Source organism: Misgurnus anguillicaudatus, chromosome 18 (assembly GCF_027580225.2).
Source record: "Misgurnus anguillicaudatus chromosome 18, ASM2758022v2, whole genome shotgun sequence".
NCBI classification, from domain to species: domain Eukaryota; kingdom Metazoa; phylum Chordata; class Actinopteri; order Cypriniformes; family Cobitidae; genus Misgurnus; species Misgurnus anguillicaudatus.
This window is the reverse complement of record NC_073354.2, coordinates 15,871,807-15,891,916: the sequence shown is the minus strand read 5'-3', so window position 1 is coordinate 15,891,916 and position 20,110 is coordinate 15,871,807. Positions and strand designations below refer to the sequence as shown.

Sequence of the window (20,110 nt, the reverse complement as noted above, 5' to 3'; positions counted from 1 at the left end):
ATTGAAATACCTGAATAAACCTGAATGCCATGTGCAGTGTATAGGCCCGTATCCAGGACAATCAATGTTTATTCCAAATGCTGTTTCTTTTTGTATCCCCTCTTGTATGTTTCAGGTAAGGGTGATGTGTTTGGCGACGTGTTTTGGAAGGAAACCACATTGGCACATGCGTGCGCTAATGTGAGGGCACTGACGTACTGCGATCTGCATGTAATCAGAAGGGAAGCTTTACTCAAAGTGCTGGAGTTTTACACGGCCTTCGCCAACTCTTTCTCCCGCAACCTCTTTCTTACCTGCAACCTCCGCAAGCGAGTAAGCACCATAACAAACATTGTTGCTTTTCCAGTGTAGTGTTTGTGATATATAATGGTGTCTAAATGTTTTTTACTAAAGGATTTTACTTTATTTCAAATTCTAAAATGATATATGTTATATCAGATTTTCCTCATGGCAATTCATATGTATTTTATTAGGTGGCTAATTCGTATTAATTTGTCTGACCACATTCGTACATTTTTTACGATTTGCCTTTGCCCTGTGACGCTGGGGTTAGGGTCGCGGTTTTATTATTGTTTTTTTATGATAATCGTACATTTTGCACAATTAACTTCATATAAATTCATACTAATTAGAACTCGTAAAATTCATTTTCATTGTAGTCTCATACTTACACTGTACGCTTACTGTGGATGTGGAAGAGGTGGAAAAATGCGCTATTCACGTGTAGTTGGACGCTTGAACATTTTGAGTTTATTGGCTTTCACATTCGCGTGTGAAATTCTAGTCATTCGAGACATTCACGCGTAAATATGCCTCATGGGAGGGGCTTATATAGGTCAAATTGAATAAACTTACCAGATTTTCATTGTAGTCTCATACTTGGACCCCACTGTACGGTTACTGTGCATTCACACCAGATGCGGAAGAGGCAGCAAAACCCGCTATTCGCGAGTATTTGGACACTTGAACATTTTGAGTTTACTCGCTTCATTTGCATGAGAAATTCTAATCATTTGAGCTATTCACACGTAAATTCACGTTATGGGGGGGTTATATAGGTCAATTTGAGTAAACTTACCCGATTTTCACTGTAGTCTCATACTTGGACCCCACTGTATGCTTACTGTGCGTTCACACCAGACGCAAAAGAGTCGGCAAAAACGCGCTATTTGCGGGTAGTTGGACGCTTGAACATTTTGAGTTTATTCGCTTCACGCGCGTGAAATTCTAGTCATTCGAGACATTCATGTGTAAATTCGCATCATGGGAGGGGCTTATATAGCTCAAATTGAGTAAACTTACCAGATTGTTCGACCTCCTCACTCACTTTCTTCCAAACAAGATCCTTTTAATACGAATGTAGGAATGAGTCTTGTGTAGCGGTGATGATTGTCCGCCATTGTTGTTTTGTTTTTCTGACTCCGCTCACTTCCTGCAATCACGTCACTACGAGAGCAAGCTCCTGATTGGTTAACACAGTGCAAAAATCTGCCAAAGTTGAGATTTTTCATATCGCGCCGATCACGCGGCAACGCTCAATTCGCGCGAAACGTGTCATCCGTGCTTACCGCACTGCAGGATGAATATTCGCGTCTTTGCTTTGCCTTAACATGTAAATCACTCACGCTTCCAGCCTTTTCCGCGTCTGGTGTGAACGCACCATTAGGCAATGCCCACCATTGCCTACATGTTCTGTGTATCTCTTTCTCTACTGTATAGCTCAGATTGTTTATCTCCAAGATTTAAACTCATCTTTTGGCACTTTGACCTCACCTGAAAGTGGTCTTCTTCAGCCCTGCTGTGTACGGATTCGCAGCTCTGCTGTGGCTTTCAGTCCTGGTTTCATATTCCTTAAATGCATCAGTTATTCATTCTGACAGACTGCCCATGTAGAGCACTGGGTCTCCTGGCTAAAGACAAACCTGCAGCACTTACAACACAATTACTGTAAGAGATCTCAGCTGCACACCATTGAGAGTTACGTAATTAGCATGCATAGTGTAAAACTATATTTAAATATACAGATTTGCTGTGTTGTCACTTCTGAACTATATTTAGATAACAACATAGTGAAAATTTGTTGTTTAAATTGTTGTTACATCACACGAGCTGGAGATCTTTCATTCATTTCAGCAGCAGGGAGTTTGAATTAATTAAAATGTATGTAGACTGACAGGAATCATTCAACTACAATATTAATTTATAACCTGTGGCCAAAGCATATTATCAGACATAACTTAGTTAATATAAAGTTTTTTTGTTTTTTAAGGTCTTAGGCAACTAAGGGTCTCACTCTCAAACTGCTTTAACTTTGACTTGGTGATGTTCATACATTTTGTATTTAGTAAATGTATGAACCACATGCTTTATTAGTATATGAAGAGTTTGGTTCCAAAACGCAATAGATCCATTTTGACAAATTTCATTAAAAACGTTTTCTATACCAAGAAAGTGACAAGATGAAAACCACTATTTTCTGTTACAAACTTTCACATATCATCTTTAGGTTATAAAAACATAAAAAATTCTAATTCATAACTTGATTTTCAAAGATTTATTATAAAAACAAATTCTTTTTTCCACAAAATGCAATAAATCCATGACAGTTTTTTTTTTCAAAATGCTAGAAATCTATTCAATCAAATGTGCATTCATCTTTGCCATTTATATTCATTTAGTCGAACAGTTGTACACACTGATTAAAAAAATAAACATTAATGGCATTCATCAAAGCACTTACTTTTTTATATTAAGAACACTGTCATTGCTGCGGTTATACTTGACGTCGTCGCTTAGCATTTTTCACAGTGATCAGCTGTAAAATGTTTTGGTCCTGCTCGATTTTCGTTGACTTTGAGTAAAATAATGTAAAGTTTTTCATAAGATCCTCTGGGGTCAATGTGTTAGCATGAGAAGCTTGAGGCTGTCGGGAGAACAAGCACCCGTCTCCCGAGTGCTTCGCGTAAATTATTAGATATTGATGGCTTACGTTTCTTTCCCGTCACAGAAAACCATCACAGGTTTATCAATGCACTTAAAGTATAATTTTGTTTTGTTTGTTGATCACGAAGTACAAAGTACAACCCGAATTCCAGAAAAGTTGGGACGTTTTTAAACTTTAATAAAATGATAACTAAAAGACTTTCAAATCACATGAGCCAATATTTTATTCACAATAGAACATAGAAAACAAAGCAAATGTTTAAACTGAGAAATTTTACAATTGTATGCACAAAATGAGCTAATTTCAAATTTGATTTCTGCTACAGGTCTCAAAATAGTTGGGACAAGGGCATGTTTACCATGGTGTAGCCTCTCCTTTTCTTTTCAAAACAGTTTGAAGACGTCTGGGCATTGAGGCTATGAGTTGCTGGATTTTTGGTGTTGGAATTTGGTCCCATTCTTGCCTTATATAGATTTCCAGCTGCTGAAGAGTTTGTGGTCGTCTTTGACGTATTTTTCGTTTAATGATGCGCCAAATGTTCTCTATAGGTGAAAGCAGGCAGGCCAGTTCAGCACCTGGACTCTTCTACGACGAAGCCATGCTGTTGTAATAGCTGCAGTATGTGGTTTTACATTGTCCTGCTGAAATATACAAGGCCTTCCCTAAAATAGACGTCGTTTGGAGGGCAGCATATGTTGCTCTACAACCTTTATATACCTTTCAGCATTCACACAACCTTCCAAAACATGCAAGCTGCCCATACTGTATGCACTTATGCACCCCCATACCATCAGAGATGCTGGCTTTTGAACTGAACGCTGATAACAAGCTGGAAGGTCTCCCTCCTCTTTAGCCCGGAGGACACGGCGTCCGTGATTTCCAACAAGAAAGTCAAATTTGGACTCGTCTGACCAGAGAACACTATTTCACTTTGAAATAGTCCATTTTAAATGAGCCTTGGCCCACAGGACACGACGGCGCTTCTGGACCATGTTCACATAAGGCTTCCTTTTTGCATGATAGAGCTTTAGTTGGCATCGGCTGATGGCACGGTGGATTGTGTTTATCGACAGTGGTTTCTGGAAGTATTCCTGGGCCCATTTAGTAATGTCATTGATACAATCATGCCGATGAGTGATGCAGTGTCGTTTAAGGGCCCGAAAACCACGGGCATCCAATAAAGGTCTCTGGCCTTGTCCCTTACGCACAGAGATTTCTCCAGTTTCTCTGAATCTTTTGATGATGTTATGCACTGTAGATGATGAGATTTGCAAAGCCTTTGCAATTTGACGTTCAGGAACATTGTTTTTAAAGTATTCCACAATCTTTTTACGCAGTCTTTCACAGTTTGGAAAGCCTCTGCCCATCTTTACTTCTGAGAGACTCTGATTCTCTAAGACATATCTTTTTTAGCTAATCATGTTACAGACTTAATATCAATTAACTTGATGTTTTCCCAGCTGAATCTTTTCAAAATGGCTTGCTTTTTTAGCCATTTGTTACCCCCGTGCCAACTTTTTTGAGACCTGTAGCAGGCACCACATTTTAAATGAGCTAATTAAGTGGATAAAAGTGCACAATTCTCAGTTTAAACATTTGCCATGTTATCTATGTTCCATTGTGAACAAAATATTGGCTCATGTGATTTGAAATTCCTTTTAGTTTTCATTTTATTCAAATTTAAAAAACGTCCCAACTTTTCCAGAATTCGGGTTGTAGATGAGGAAAACTGGGACTCTGTGTACTCTATGGCGCCGCCATTGTTTGTTTACATTGCTTGAATGGTGCGCTGTAATTTCTGGAATGGATTTATTGCATTCTGTAAAAAAGGAGGAGTGGCGTTTATCGCATTTTGGGAAAAAAGGGAGAAAAGAATAACACAGCGGATATTGGATTTTGCGTAAAATTAAGAATTTACTTTTAACTACTGACCTGATATAATACTGATTTTGGCAGTAACTCGTTTTTTTTTCAAAAATGGCGTTTATTGCGTTTTGGAACCAAACTCTTCATATATACTTTTCTCCTGATGTAATGTTTTTTACTGTTCATTGAATATGGTAACTTTGAGCAGAGACATCGCAAAGGTTGCTGCCGGGAATCCGCTTTTACAGGCCACAATGGTGAAAATAGTGTGAGGTGTTTTAAGGGCAGAGTGTTAGTTTCTTTGGCAGTAGAATGACAGAGGCCGCCCCAATTGCCCTGCTGTGCACAGTCAACTGGGTAACAGTGTTGATGAGCCGGCTTTACTGAAGAGAAACTACGTCCCACAGAGCACATTCTGAATAAAGCATGAGTCAAATCAGCAGGCTGCAATACACACGTTTCTCATGCATACTAAATTAGTGTGGCCACTTACTAATATTATAAACACCTATTGCTATCTCATCTTCACCATGACATTCTACACCCTACACACTTTATGACACACCTTGATGACCAAATTCAAAGGCTGTTTTTTTCTAAGAAGCTTATTGTATTGACAGAATTTGTATAAAGTATAAATCAGTCTTGGCATTGTTTAACTGGAAGAAAACTGTATGGTGCTCGCAACACAAAGGTTATGTGTTCATTTCTAGTTCGTCCCCCAAAATGTATTTTCTATGGCATCACTGCGTGAAGACTTTTTGAAGCACTTTTATTTTAACGAGTGTATAGTAGTCCTGACACTTGCTGTAAAAGTTTCTATAGCTAGATATAAATAAAAATATATAAATATATCCTTAAGCCATTTCCTGGAGCTGCATGTCATAGCTGTGTCTTCATACAGCGCATATTAAGTTTCTGCATGAGAGCGCCCTCTGGCTTTTGAATGTAGCAGCATTTCACCGTAATTCATTGAGAAGCATAGCAAGCATCATTGGCGGATACATCGGTGCACCCCTATTTTTGGCATTAAAAATTTATCATTTTGACCCATACAATGTATTGCTGGCTATTGCTATATATATACCCTTGCTACAATGGCTGGTTTTGTGGTCAAGGGTCACATATATCCACAATTAAAGCAGTAAAAAACGGAGGGATCCTGGTGAAATTGGGTGAACCTCAATCCCTAAATAACATAATTTTACAATAGTAGTAGGTACACTGTTTACATTACATTTTGTGAGTCATGGATCTAATCATTTTTGGATCAGCAAAAAAAAAAAAATGGGGTGGGGACAATCAAATAAGAGCAAATCAAGAAATTATAAGCATAATAAAATAGAAAAGTACAAAGTTACAAAAAAATAAGGTCTAAATCGATAAATGAAATATAATGAATCTTTTTAAAGCTACTGAAGTGATTGTTCTTTTGTCTTCTGTTGTTTGATTTACATAATTACACAGATCATTTAAGGGTACTGTCACTTTAAGACTGTATAAGCAGAGACACACATCTGATTTTTTTCTAAAAAGTTTGCGTTTACTTTACTTTACTTTACTTTACTTACTGTTTTTATGACAATAATTGTGGTAGTTCATGAAAATGTTGTGTTTATTTGTCCTGTTAAGCGCAGAGAGATGCTGTAGTTGCGTGCTTATTGAAATGCACGTCTCCATGCGCTTGCTTATAAGTGTTTGTCCATTTGAGTATACGTTTGCGTCTATGTGCAAAAACAGCTCAATTTAGCATCTTCTTGCACTCAAATAGTTTAAAATTGCTTGCGTGTTAAAATTTGCAAGGTTAAGGTACCAATACAAATGATAATCTTTATGTCTCCTCTGACTGGGTGGACCAGCCGTCAATCTAAGTGGGCCAGTGCCAATCGTTATGTAGCCTCGCCACTGCATTAAAGTAATTCAAATGACTCCAGTGGGTTAATATATGCCTTATAAAGTGAAGTGATAGGTTGTAATAATCAAATAATTTAGTAATTGATCAGCATGGTCAATTCAGATATGGCTGCATGTTGATAACATTGAATCTCATTGGTTCTTGTGTATGACTGGGTATTTTTGACTCATAATGGATAAATATTGGACAGAACACACCACTGGGTTAAAATTGACCCAATGCTGGGTTGTTTTAACCCAACTGTTGTGTTATTATACCCTATGGTTGCATAAGAACAACCCAACATTGGGTCATTTTAACCCAGTATGTGTTCTGTTCAATATTTATCCATTATGGGTCAGATATAACCCAGCCATTGTTAGACTGTAGTCAAAAACATAACACAAGATGTGAGTATATCTGAATTATGAGAGAATTTCATTCCTTTTAAAGAACTTAATCTTGTCTTGTGAGGAGCTCTTCTGAATTTTGTGTTATTCTACGTAACCCCTTTGTTTTTGTGAATTCCGGTGGTCAGAATAGATCGCATTAAATGAAAATAGTAAGTGAACGATGGCTTTGTTTGCCATGTAGTTAAAAATAAATTCTCTTGTTTGGTATTGGTGTGTCTATCCACATGTGCTGGAGCCATGTGCTCAATTCTCAATCCTTATTCCCCTTTGCTAGATCAGCAGAGAATTCAATCCAATCTTAAACGAATACTTCACCATCACACGCACGCTGGGCTCACAACTGTTTGTCTTTGACTGCTGATTAGTGTCAGATCAGTCTCTTTTTTTGCCTGAGCTGATTCATCTCAGCGGCAAATGCAAAAAGGAAGCAGAATCCTCCACACCTGCCATGCTTTCATTCTAACAAGATTTACAAGGCCTTCAGAAGGCTACAAACCCCTGCCAATAAGGTGGGCGAAGCAACTTTATCACCCCCTCCATTACCAGCAGTGAGCACAGGCAGAGAGATGCTCTCTCAGCAACAAGAGAAAGATTCATCGAGAAATCATAAGCACACAGGGTATCCACACGGATAATAAGCCATGCTTAATAGAACAGCTCGTTTCTTTGTTTGTTTTATTGGCCTGCACCACTATGTGCATCTGTTCCCCTGTAAAACCTTCCTGAAAAATTGAAGAGTAAGGCAGTTTTGTAAGCAAAGTGATTTATACTGCGGGTAAAATAAGTACTGAACACGTCACCATTTTTTACTAAATATATTTCTAAAGGTGCTATCGACATGATTTCACCAGATGTTGGTAACAACCCATGCAATCCACAAATGCAAAATCAAACCATAGAGATAAACTCACCTAAACGATTATTAGGAACACCTGTTCAATTTCTCATTAATGCAATTGATGCTAGTGGTCAGAGTAGAATCGACCGACTGATTCAAGCTGATAGAAGAGCATCTTTGACTGAAATAACCACTCGTTACAACCAAGGTATGCAGCAAAGCATTTGTGAAGCCACAACACGCACAACCTTTAGGCAGATGGGCTACAACAGCAGAAGACCCCACCGAGTACCACTCATCTCCACTACAAATAGCAATTTGCATGAGCTCACCAAAATTGGACAGTTGAAGGATGGAAAAGTATTGCCTGGTTTGATGAGTCTCGATTTCAGATGGTAGAGTCAGAATTTGGCGTAAACAGAATGAGAACATGGATCCATCATGCCTTGTTACCACTGTGCAGGCTGGTGGTGTAATGGTGTGGGGGATGTTTTCTTGGCACACTTTAGGCCCCTTAGTGCCAATTGAGCATTGTTTAAATGCCACGACCTACATGAGCATTGTTTCTGACCATGTCCATCGCTTTATGACCACCATGTATCCATCCTCTGATGGCTACTTCTAGCTGGATAATGCACCATGTCACAAAGCTCGAATCATTTCAAATTGGTTTCTTGAACATGAACAATGAGTTCACTGTACTAAAATGGCCCCCACAGTCACCAGATCTTAACCCAATAGAGCATCTTTGGGATGTGGTGGACATGATCTTTGTGCCCTGGATGTGAATCCCACAAATCTCCATCAACTGCAAGATGCTATCCTATCAATATGGGCCAACATTTCTAAAGAATGCACCTTGTTGAATCTATGCCACGCAGAATTAAGGCAATTCTGAAGGCGAAAGAGGGTCAAACATAGTATTAGTATGGTGTTCCTAATAATCCTTTAGGTGAGTGTAGGTGTCCATAAATTAAGTTATGTGTAATCATGTAAAATGACACAGCCAAAAATATTGGACTCCTGAAGAAACGGAGGTGCAAAAAGGCATGGAAAGTCAAGACAGACAGTAATAAAAAAGCAATCTTTCCCTTGTCAGTGCAAATAATAACAGCTGCTTCAGTCCAACTGATGGCCTATAAAATAATGTCTCATTACCAAGGTGTCACACAAGAAACATCGCATGATGGGCAAACCCTAACCCAAACACACAGCCAGGGAAACTCTCATTTGGTTTCAAAGAAAGCAAATAAAGCTGCTAGAATGGCCCAGCCAGTCACCTGACTTGATCCAATTGAAAATCTATGGATCAGAGTTCATAAAAGAGGTCAAGATTTGAAGACTGCTTGTGTGAACGAATGGCTTAAAAATCAGACCTGAGCAATGCATGCAACTAGTTTCTCCATATAGGAGGCATCTCATTACCAGTGTTGGGGGTAACGCATTACAAGTAACTTGAGTTACGTAATAATATTACTTTTCTGAAGTAACGAGTAAAGTAACGCATTACTTTTTAAATGTACACATTAATATTTGAGTTACTTTTTCAAAAAAGTAACTCAAGTTACTTTTTTTGTTTAATTAATTTGATTAAAAATATGTACTGAATTAAACTTAACGTATGCACTCTCTGTGCCTGTGTGGAAACAGTTTGAGTCAGAAACTGAGATGGCAGGCCAGAGCTAAACATTTTTGTGATGAAATATGCAATTTCTGAATGCAGAACTTTTCAGTCATAAAAACACCTGCAAGGCCTGAAAGAGATCAAGCTTTAACCAAGAAAAAGTAACGCAAAAGTAACTAAAAGTAACGTAAGCATTACTTTCCATGAAAAGTAACTAAGTAATGCAATTAGTTACTTTTTTTGGGAGTAACTTAATATTGTAATGCATTACTTTTAAAAGTAACTTTCCCCAACACTGCTCATTACCAACTAAGACATTTGTACATTTAATACATTTTAGGAAGTGTGTGCAATACTTTCCATGTGTACTTTTACATTATTACACATACAACTTAATTTATGGACATGTATGGTTTGATTTTTTGAATGAGTGGATTGCATGGGTTGTTACCAACATCTGGTCAATAGCACCCTTAGAAATATGTTGAAATTAGAATAATTGTGACGTGTTGAATACTTATTTTACCTGCTGTGTAGCTTTATTATTTTGAAAGCATGATATCTTTTTACAAAAGCTGTGCAGGAGTGTAGTTCATCTTTGAAGAACAACTATACGCACCAACACAGTGTTAATGCTTAAATGCATGAATGTTTCCCCAATCATTATTACATATTTAGGTCTTTAGTACAGTGTTGTTTTTGGCAGCCTTTTAGTTTTAGTCTTAGTCTTTTGGACGAAAATGCTTTTTAGTTTTAGTCACATTTTAGTCACTTATAAACTTGATAGTTTTAGTCAAGTTTTAGTTGACGAAAACACAAAAAGGTTTTAATCAAGTTTTAGTCGATGAAAACACAAAAAGGTTTTAGTCAAGTTTAAATCAATTTTAGTAAAAAAGTAGTCTTTAACAAATTAATTTAGGTTAAAAAGTATTGGAAATGGGCTTAGGTTTGACAAGTAGATACATGTAAAACCTTAAAGGAATAGTCTACTCAAGATGAGTAGTTATACGAGCAAGTTTGGTGGTACAAAATAAAACGTAGCGCTTTTCTAAGCAGATTTAAAAGAGGAACTATATTTAATGGCGTAATAGCACTTTTGGGCGTACTTCGACTCGCCTGAAAAGTACGCTCACCTTCTCACTCTCATAATGGGAGAGGGAGGGTGTTACTGCGCCGAGTCGAAGTACTCCCAAAAGTGCTATTACGCCATAAAATATAGTTCCTCTTTTAAATCCGCTTAGAAAAGCGCTACGTTTTATTTTGTACCACCAAACCCGCTCGTACAACCACTCGTCCCAAACAGGAAAAACGCCGATGTGTTTGGTCACTTCTAACTTTATCTCTAAATGGTACAATTGAATGAATGGGGCTAAGCTAAATGCTATCGAAGCGTCGCAGCGCGCTCCAGCGCTTACGTGCACGCACACAGATGATAGAGGGATGTATCAACAGTTCTTAGTTAAGGTAATAACATATTTTAATATTGAAAATGAGTAGACTATTCCTTTAAGCTTACCATGAAATGTGTTACAAGCCGATTGTTGAGTAAAATTGAATGTATATGATGTGTAAACAGTGTGACTTGTTTACCTTTAAAAAATATCAGCGTGATGAGCCTTCAGGTGCCGCTTGAAGTTGGTGGTATTCTTCCCACCTAGTTTGTGGCCACATTTACCGTCATCTCCCAATATGCATTCCGTTTTTCTTTCTGATGGATTATACTGAAAGTATGTCCATAAATCATCTCGTCGTTTCCGTTAATTGGCATAGCCACCACGGTCCTTCGAACTCGCCACAGTTTGTGTTGTTGTGTGAAATCTGGTGCGCGGCACGGCGGCAGCCAGGTGATGGGCATTCCCAAAACAAGGATAGGAAGCGGCAGCATTGCTGATACTTTTTAGCTAAAAACAGACAGATTTCACGCAAAATAGGCAGAAATGAAATGCATTGTGAACGTCAGACTTATAATCATTTTCGCTCCGTCTCGTCTTATAAACGAAAACTCGAAAGCGTCTCGTCATGTTTTCGTCACCTCAGAGCCATTTTTAGCTAGTCATCGTCGTGTTATCGTCATAAAAAAGGTGCCTCAACAAAATAATTTCGTTATCGTCATCGTTGACGAAAACAACACTGTTTTGTAACCTACTGTAGGATGTTTGTCTTACAAGACTGGATCTCTAAACTTCCCAAATAGTACAAAACCATCCTAATATTTCATTAACAATCCCAGAAAGATAAATGAAAGCATGTTTTGTTACGCTTTAGTTGGCATCACACAATGTTAAAAATGTACAGGGTTGAGGTTCCCCACTAATAATTCAGTCACCATAATAGTCAGAGCACTGCCAACATAGTAGACTAGTGGTCTGTGGTATCCCAAAAGAAAGCAAGATACATTTTCTCCATTTTCCTTGGTAAATAATGAATTGGAGCAGTAATCTTTTGGCCAGAGGGCAGAGCAACTGTGGTGTGAAATATTTTAAAAGTTTGTGTGAACTAGACAGAAAATAGATCAGAAAGGCCAACTTGACAATGAAGATGGCAGACCTTGTGCTGCACAGACCATTATGGTTTGGTTTTGTTGACGAGTTTGGAAAGCAAATGCAAAAGTTTGGAAAGTGAAATGTGTGTGGGCTTATTGTTTTAAGGAGCCTAGTCTTTTGACTTACTCTGTTTTCATTACATTTGCGCTCCTACCGAAGTCATCCGTTTGCAGTTACTGTTGGCAGTCAGGTCTGTAAGTATAGGACATACATTGATTAACTCTTGCTTTTTGGCTCATAGACCAAAGGCCAAGATAGGCATTGATCCCCAAACCGTGTCTTTAATTTTATGACTTGCAAAATGGCATTTTTCTATGTAGTCAATATATTCTTGACAGGTACTCTAGCATTATAGGTTAGTGAAAAGATGCATGTTAAAATGCAAAGAAATGGATGTGGTTCCATCACTGTCTTTACTTTGTAGTAGTAGGTAATAATCTGCTGATTGGATGACTGTAATTGGAAAATGCTGAGTGGGGCGTTCCCGAGCGGGTGATGCCTCAGCATTGGGATGGGGGAGTGGAGATCTCTTGGCAGCTTCTTAGCATCCCACTGTTCTTAAAGTAGCAAAGCAAAGGATAGTTGGATAGGTGGGGGCGAAGGCATGATAAATGCCTGCCAGATCCCATTAATCTTGGATTTTGCTGTGTTGGACAACTTAGTGCACTTTTGTTTCAATTCCCTCCATGCTTTTTGCCCTTTACCTCAATTCTGCAGTGCAGAAAATCATTTGAACCTTTCAAAACTCACTGGCACGTGTGTTTCTTCAAGCAGTGAGAGTAATTAAAAAGACAGTTTATTTGCCTCTTTCTTTCCATTTTTATTTAAATTTATGCATTTGACAGACACTGTTATCCAAAGCCATTATATTGTATACATTTGATCAGTTTTTGTGTTCCCTGTGAGACTTTGCAACCTGCAAAAATGTATCATTTTCGACTTAATATGCAATTAAAAATTAGAAGCTTGAAGCTGAAGTGTTAACTCTCCTAACACACTTTCCTGTAATTGTCAAGAGCACCTAAAAAATCTCTCAATATGCACAGAGTGAGTCAAATGAGTGGAACTGTATTTATAATACAGTAAGTGAAAAATACACTGGTGACTTATTACTATAAGGTATATTATCTTATTAGATATCCACAATTCTTGTTTATCTTTGGCTGTCTAAATGGATATGCCTTTTAAAACCTATTTTGATTAAATGAAATCAATGGCAGCTGTAGAGTAAATAGAGACTCAAACTGAGAAATGAAGACTTTCAACAGATTCTACTGCGACACATCTGCAGGGATAATGTATGTTATTTAAATAATTTCAAACCAGGCACAGAAAAAAGCCCCAGGAGTTGATTATCATGTAATATACAAAACACGATCTCTGCACCTGAGAATAATACACCATGTAACCTTTTCAATTCATGTCATAATACAAAGCAGAAAGCAAAGGGGAATCTGTCTATCTATTTTAAGAGAAACAAAGTGTCAACAGTTACTGATACTTTTATATTTCTGAATGCACCACAGAATAGTTTTCTTTGAAGAAAAAGTTCATATAAAAGTCTGCAAGGCATATTATCTTGACTTTTTAATTCCATCCTTCATGTCTATGTATAGTACAGTGTCTCTCAAGCTGATTGATTATGTAATACCACTTTACATTTAAATATGAACTGAACTAAAGGAGACCATGTCAAGATTTGAACAAATGTAAAAGTCAACTTTGCCAACTGAATATTGGAACAATGGAACCCATGTTTTGATTGGTAGCGACAGTCAGGATCATTTCATGACGTCAAATGCAAAATGACTTTGTCACTTAAAGGACAAGTTCGTTATTTTACACTTAAAGCCCTGTTTTCAGATTGTTTATGATGAAATAGGGCGGTTTTGACTGACATATGATGCTGGTCCGAGAATTTGCGGGTGTTTCTTGTATCACCTCCCACCTCTGTAATGGGTTTATGGGTGCACGGGAACAGTCCTTCCTAAAATGCATTAAACTTTCATTTGCAGGGACGTGAAGCTCGCCGAGTGGTCGGGGGTGTTCACTGATATGCTCACACAAAAATCGCTGGAAAAAATGCTTTCCAACAGGTTTTATCAGGTTTTATTTACTCCATTGACTTGTATTAGATGTGCTGTGAGGTACGGTATTACTCCGCCCCGGGAACGTTGTTTGTATTCTTGCAAAGGTAGATTATCGCCACCAACTGGGCTGGAGTGTCTCTTATTCAAGCTCTCAACGGAAGAATATCAAGTGTGAGGTGTTTGGAAAAATAAGTCCACAAGTTTACAACGAATGCTAAAACACCTGTTGGAAAGCATCTTTTGCAGCGATTTTTGTGTGAGCATATCAGTGTACACCCCTGACCACTCGGTGAGTTTCACGTCTTTGTAAACGAAAGTTTAATGCATTTTAGGAAGGATTGTTCCAGTGCACCTATACATACATTGTAGAGGTGTGGGCTGATACAACAAACACCCGCAAATTCTCGGGCCAGCATCAAATGTCCAAATTTCAGTCAAAACCGTTCTATTTCATCATAAACAATCTGAAAACAGGGCTTTAAGTGTAAAATACCAAACTTGTCCTTTAACTTTACAATTTTAGCTGTAGGTTGTAATAACCTGCTTGCACAAAGGGTTGTTTATACTGTAGAGGAGGAAAGGCTTCAAGATTTTCATGACAGTAACCTGGCTCATGTTGCAAATATACAAATTCAATAGGCCTTGATCTGAAATTTCCAGTTTTTTAGGATTCATTTAAGACATTTGAGGCTACAATGGCCAACTTTTTGGTTAGATTTTACATGATAAATTCTTGAACATTCACAACAATTGGTATTTTTCATAGCCTTAACTGTCACAATTTTATGTTAGTTGTCATGTTTTCTAAAAGGTTTCTAACTTGTTTTTAGCATTATCTTATGTTTGAATAAATAAAGTATCTCTAGGCTTGTTAGGAAGAAGCATTGATTAATTTCGGACTACCTGAGATTGATTTTATATATTAAGGCTTCTTTTCATAATGTAATTTTTCCTTGTGGACTTGAAGGGTTTTGTAACCGTTTCCATTTCTGCTGTCTGTCACCCAGTCACAGTTAGGACATGTTATGTGTCATGGGATTTTTGTCATTAGTGATGAAAGTGTCATCTCATTCTCTTCATTTATCAAAGTCATGCACCATCCATTGAGAATACAGTGGATTCAGAAAGTATTCAGACCCCCTTAACTCTTTCAATTTTGTTATGTTGCCTGACACTACAATTCGTTTTTCCGCTGTGTACCCCATAATGACAGAGTAAAAACAGAATTTTAGAAATGTAAATTTATTACAAAGAAAAAGTAAAGGACTTTTGCAGCACTTAGTTGAAGCCTCTTCGTCAGCAATTACATTGACTATCTACAGCCTGGGAATCAAATGGTCAAATAGAATGAAAACTTAATCTTACTTTTAAAGATGTGAAGTCATACAACCACGCACATCATATCTACGTTTTAGAATATATGATTCATTTGTAATTTTGCAGCTTTACAGCTCGAGTCCCTTTCACTTTATTGAATACTTCAAATATTCACTTTAATAAAGAGTGCAGATACTGTAGGCATACTGTACAGTATGAAAAACAGTCAAATTTAACTGCTTTTCAGAATAATACCGAATAGTCCAGCTAAATAAGTGCTTTGTTGCTTTGTTTAAAGTCTGTGTAAAGTCCAAAATTAAATGTGTTATCAGTTTGTGACACCAAAGATTGTGATATTAACCACCTAGCCAAATTTGAATAGTTTAAAAAAAGTTATCAAAATCTTGGAAAAACGGACTAAATTATTAAGCTGTGGGCGTGTCTGCGCTAAAACCACGCCCACTTGCAGGAAAGCTGCTGTCTCTCTCAACTTTAAAATAGACCCTTTTACTGTTTGTACATGATGACGTGGCAGCGTATGCGCGCGCATTTTGGCAACGGAAGTATGGCAAGAATCAGCAGTGAAGCAGCACAGACAAAGTTATTTTAAAAAGTTGACTTTATCAACTTTTTCAATACAGCTGCCAGATCCGTGTACTATAGTGGAGTGGATTGAAGACGTTAGCAGATGGCAAAATATAAAGTGGCCATATACATATATATGTATATTAGTATATTATATTAGTGCAACCAAACGCAACAACCAGACATTTTGATGCTGGGAAACCGTTTTAATCAACTTTCTGAGTTGCTAACACGTTAGAACCAATAGGGAACAACACCACTTCTGTTGCCTAAATGTGCATGCAGGCTATTTGATCCATACCTGTCAAGTATCCCGTTTTGGCCGGGAAAGTCCTGTATTTTTCCCTTCTTTCCCGCCGTCCTCCCGTAATTGTATTTTCCCGTAAATCTCCCGTATTTTAACCTGCGTTATTACAAAAATAATAATACCCGGCGGAGTAATAAAAAAACATTCCCAATCCCAGATCGCTAAAGGTCCACCGATTCCGCTAATCCACTTCGTGTTTTCCCACCCGCTCCGCAGCATCTCTGTGTGCACTCTTTGGATAGCGAAGACGACAGTTTCTGTCTGAAGTTTGTTGCATCAACAGGTAGATTTATTACATTATATCAGTTGTTAAACCGCAGAATTACTAATTTGGAAGTTTGTTTATGTATTTCTTCGGTTAATGATTTGCTGTCAGTGTTCTAAAAGTGCTAACAAGTTAGCAAGCAAACAGCAACAAAATATCCACATTATTATCGTTACAATGCTTGTCTAATGAATTAAATGTTCCCGGTCAGATCTAAGTTAACATAAACACTAAATTTAAATTGTAGACAAAAAAATACAAAAAACACCAATGCCTTCACAAAATAAAGACAGAGAATGGAAAGGGAGGCTGGTAAAGGCAGTTCAACATTGCAAACATGGATTCAAAGATCCATCAAGCCAGCAGGTAAATCATATAGAATATTTATTGTCACACTTTAATTCTTGTTATTATATTTTCCCATTATAATCACTTGTAATCACTTGTCTAAGTTGATGCTAGTAGTTGGTTTGGGCCACTGCCCCATCTAGCATTTTCATTTTCTAAATGACTGTTCTCATTACAAAGAAAAGTGAATGGTTTATTAATAATTGTGGCATTAAGGTATAATGCAAAAGAAGCAAAAGAAGTAGCTTTTCAACCTAAGGCCAGTGGGTTTTGTACAGATGCAAATTTGTGTGTATAGTATGTACAGTTTGAGTGTGACTTATGAAATGTAGTTTTCACAGAGCTGTGTGTTTCACTAGTTTTCTTGCTAATGAATTAGTTTGTTTAGTTAATTTAACACAATTATCAGCACTGGTTTAAAAAATATTATCCGTCCCTCACCAGTCTTAAAATGTAAGGAATACTGGAGCTTGTTTGGGTTGGTGGTGGGACTGTTCGCGGTGGGCGCCGGAAAATTTCCCTTATTTTCAAATCCAAAACTTGACAGGTATGATTTGATCACGTTAGCTGGAATAGGGTCTATAGCAATTGTGTTAGTTAGGGGCGGGGCCATGCTCTAAACAATACATAGTTCACGCTCTTTGCAACATATCTCAGCAATACTGCCTTACAAAGCCAAAGTGCAGTAACTACGCATTTGGTCAAAATTGAGGTAAGGGTTGAAATGGGCTTTGTGAGATGTGTTGCGTCTTGTGACAAAGTCTCTTGGTTTAATTTTGTCCCATTTCAGAGAAAAGTGTGTGCCTAAATTGCAGTAACATGTTTGACTGGCTGGTGTAAAAAAAACTTTAAGGCCATTTTTCTCAAACCCCATTCACACAGACCTCTGGTCCCAGAAAATACCCGTAAAATTGCCAGACAAGCATCTGTGTGAACAAAAACTCGTTCCGTTAATCTTCTGGGATCGTTGCCGGAAAGAGAACCTAGTAAGATACACGGGTAACCCCCTGTGTGAACAAGAAGCCGCAAGAATGCCATAAAGGGCGCGTCGAAGTGAGGACGCGCGCGTCATCATCACAACGCAAGTTATGGTTCAGCTCCTTACAACGAGAGATAACGTGCATATAAACATTCACCACGAGAAATGTTGCAAACTAGATTAAAGCAGTTATAAGGAAATGATAAATGAGACGCATAAACAATGACGCACGTGCCGTAGTGAGGACGCGCGTGTCATGGCTACATGAAGTTGGTTCAACTCTTTAAAATGAGGGATTTACAACATTCACGACGAGAAATGTCAGCAAACTGGACTGAAGCAGATATCAGGTAAGTTAGATTTTTACTTATTTCGTTGAAACGGAGATCATTCAGCAGCATAAAAGAATATTGCGCCACTTGCTCATTTGAGCCATAATAAACGAAAATACCCGCACGTCATCCCAACAAGATATATCGTCCAGCTCCTCAAAATGCGGGTTTTAAATGCATATAAACAATCACGATGAGAAATGTCTAAAAACTGTATCAAAGCAGAAATCAGGGAGCTCGTCAAATATCCATTCTGAAGCTGAGATCATTCACCAGAATAGAACTGTGCGTTCACGCGCTCCTTTGTAGTCTTATCATAAACAAAAATGCACGCGAGTTGTTTCTGGAGAGAGGAATAATAAATAATATGCAAACTTCAGACACTGCGTAGAAGAGAGGGCGGGACTTTCAACAGGTCACGTGTCTTTCCGGGACCATCAGATGCCTTGTAAACTTGGCAGTGTGAATGAATAAAATAGCAAGCGGTCCCGTAAAATTCCAGGATGCCTGTCCCGTGTATCTTCCGGCAAATCTGTGTGAAAAGGGTTTCAGTTTCAGTGTTTGCGTAGTTACTGCACTTAGCCTTTGTAGGACAGAATACATATCTAACATTTTTAATGTGTTTAGAAATAATTATTTGAAATGTTCATGGACTTCATTAGTTACACAAACCATCTTTTAAATAGCACTCCAGCCTCCCCTTTATATCAAAATACTTCTAAAGCAAAATAGTCAAAACCAGTACACTCAGATCATCACTGTAATATATTGGCTTATTAAAATGTTCAATTTGTTTCTTGTGCATGTACACTACTAAAAATGTGAAGATACAGAATGAAATCTCAAGTGACCTGAACAGTTCTCAAGAGCTCTGTTTTAAACCTACCAAATTCTGTTATATAAAAACTGTGTAAAAACTATGTATCATTTCATGTTAAGTACCTCAATTTATCAGTAGTAAATACAGTAAAGACTGTAGATTGAGCATGTATTACCAATATCAACTTCTCCTCTCTCTCTCTCTCTCTCTCTCTCTCTCTCTCTCTCTCTCTCTCTCTCTCTCTCTCTCTCTCTCTCTCTCTCTATATATATATATATATATATATATATATAAAATGAGACCTAACAGTATATTTGGACCACTGTTTGTGACATTAACATATGTGCAAATATCAACATTTTCTGTTGATTTTATGTTAAAATAAAACACAAGTTGTGTTAAAAGTAACACAAAATGTGTTGTTTCAATAATAACATAGAGATGGGCGGAAACTGGGACAATGCATTTAGTGTGTTGTTCCAGAATCAAATGTGTTGTTTTTAACACATCCGTTCAAAGAGTGTAGGAGCATCAAAGATTTCATTTCAATCATTGATTTCACATTGATCATTAAATTTTATTTATCAAGACTATATTTTTACTGAATGTTTTTTTTACATGTACAGTAGGATGATTTTAGAAAACAGTTAATTACTAAAAAGTTATTTTAGATGGGGTTTCACAGACTTATCAGATAAAATAGGAGGAAGTCATTACAGGGGTATTTGTGACCACATGTTTAAAAATGTGGGTGCCATTTCCCCCAAAAAATCCCTAAAAATAATTAGTATATGTCTTTAAATTCAAAATGTATTATGGATATGTTATTTAAGTTAAGTGTGCATGTATGTATATACAGTAGAGCTGTTCCTACAGTTTGGTTAAATTGCATGGTAGACAGATTCAGCTGTAGCAATACTCTCTAATACATCTCATTAGTTTGAA

At 37.5% G+C, this 20,110-nt stretch overlaps 1 protein-coding gene across 3 annotated transcripts in view; it reads left to right on the top strand.

The window, feature by feature from the left end:
• kcnh5a (potassium voltage-gated channel, subfamily H (eag-related), member 5a) overlaps positions 1–20,110 on the top strand; it is a 130,951-nt gene that overhangs the window by 99,322 nt on the left and 11,519 nt on the right. For all 3 annotated transcript variants that reach the window (XM_055185537.2, XM_055185535.2, XM_055185538.2), the window contains one exon: positions 116–312. In XM_055185537.2, the coding sequence (XP_055041512.2) occupies positions 116–312 (197 nt within the window). The remainder of the gene's footprint in view (positions 1–115; positions 313–20,110) is intronic.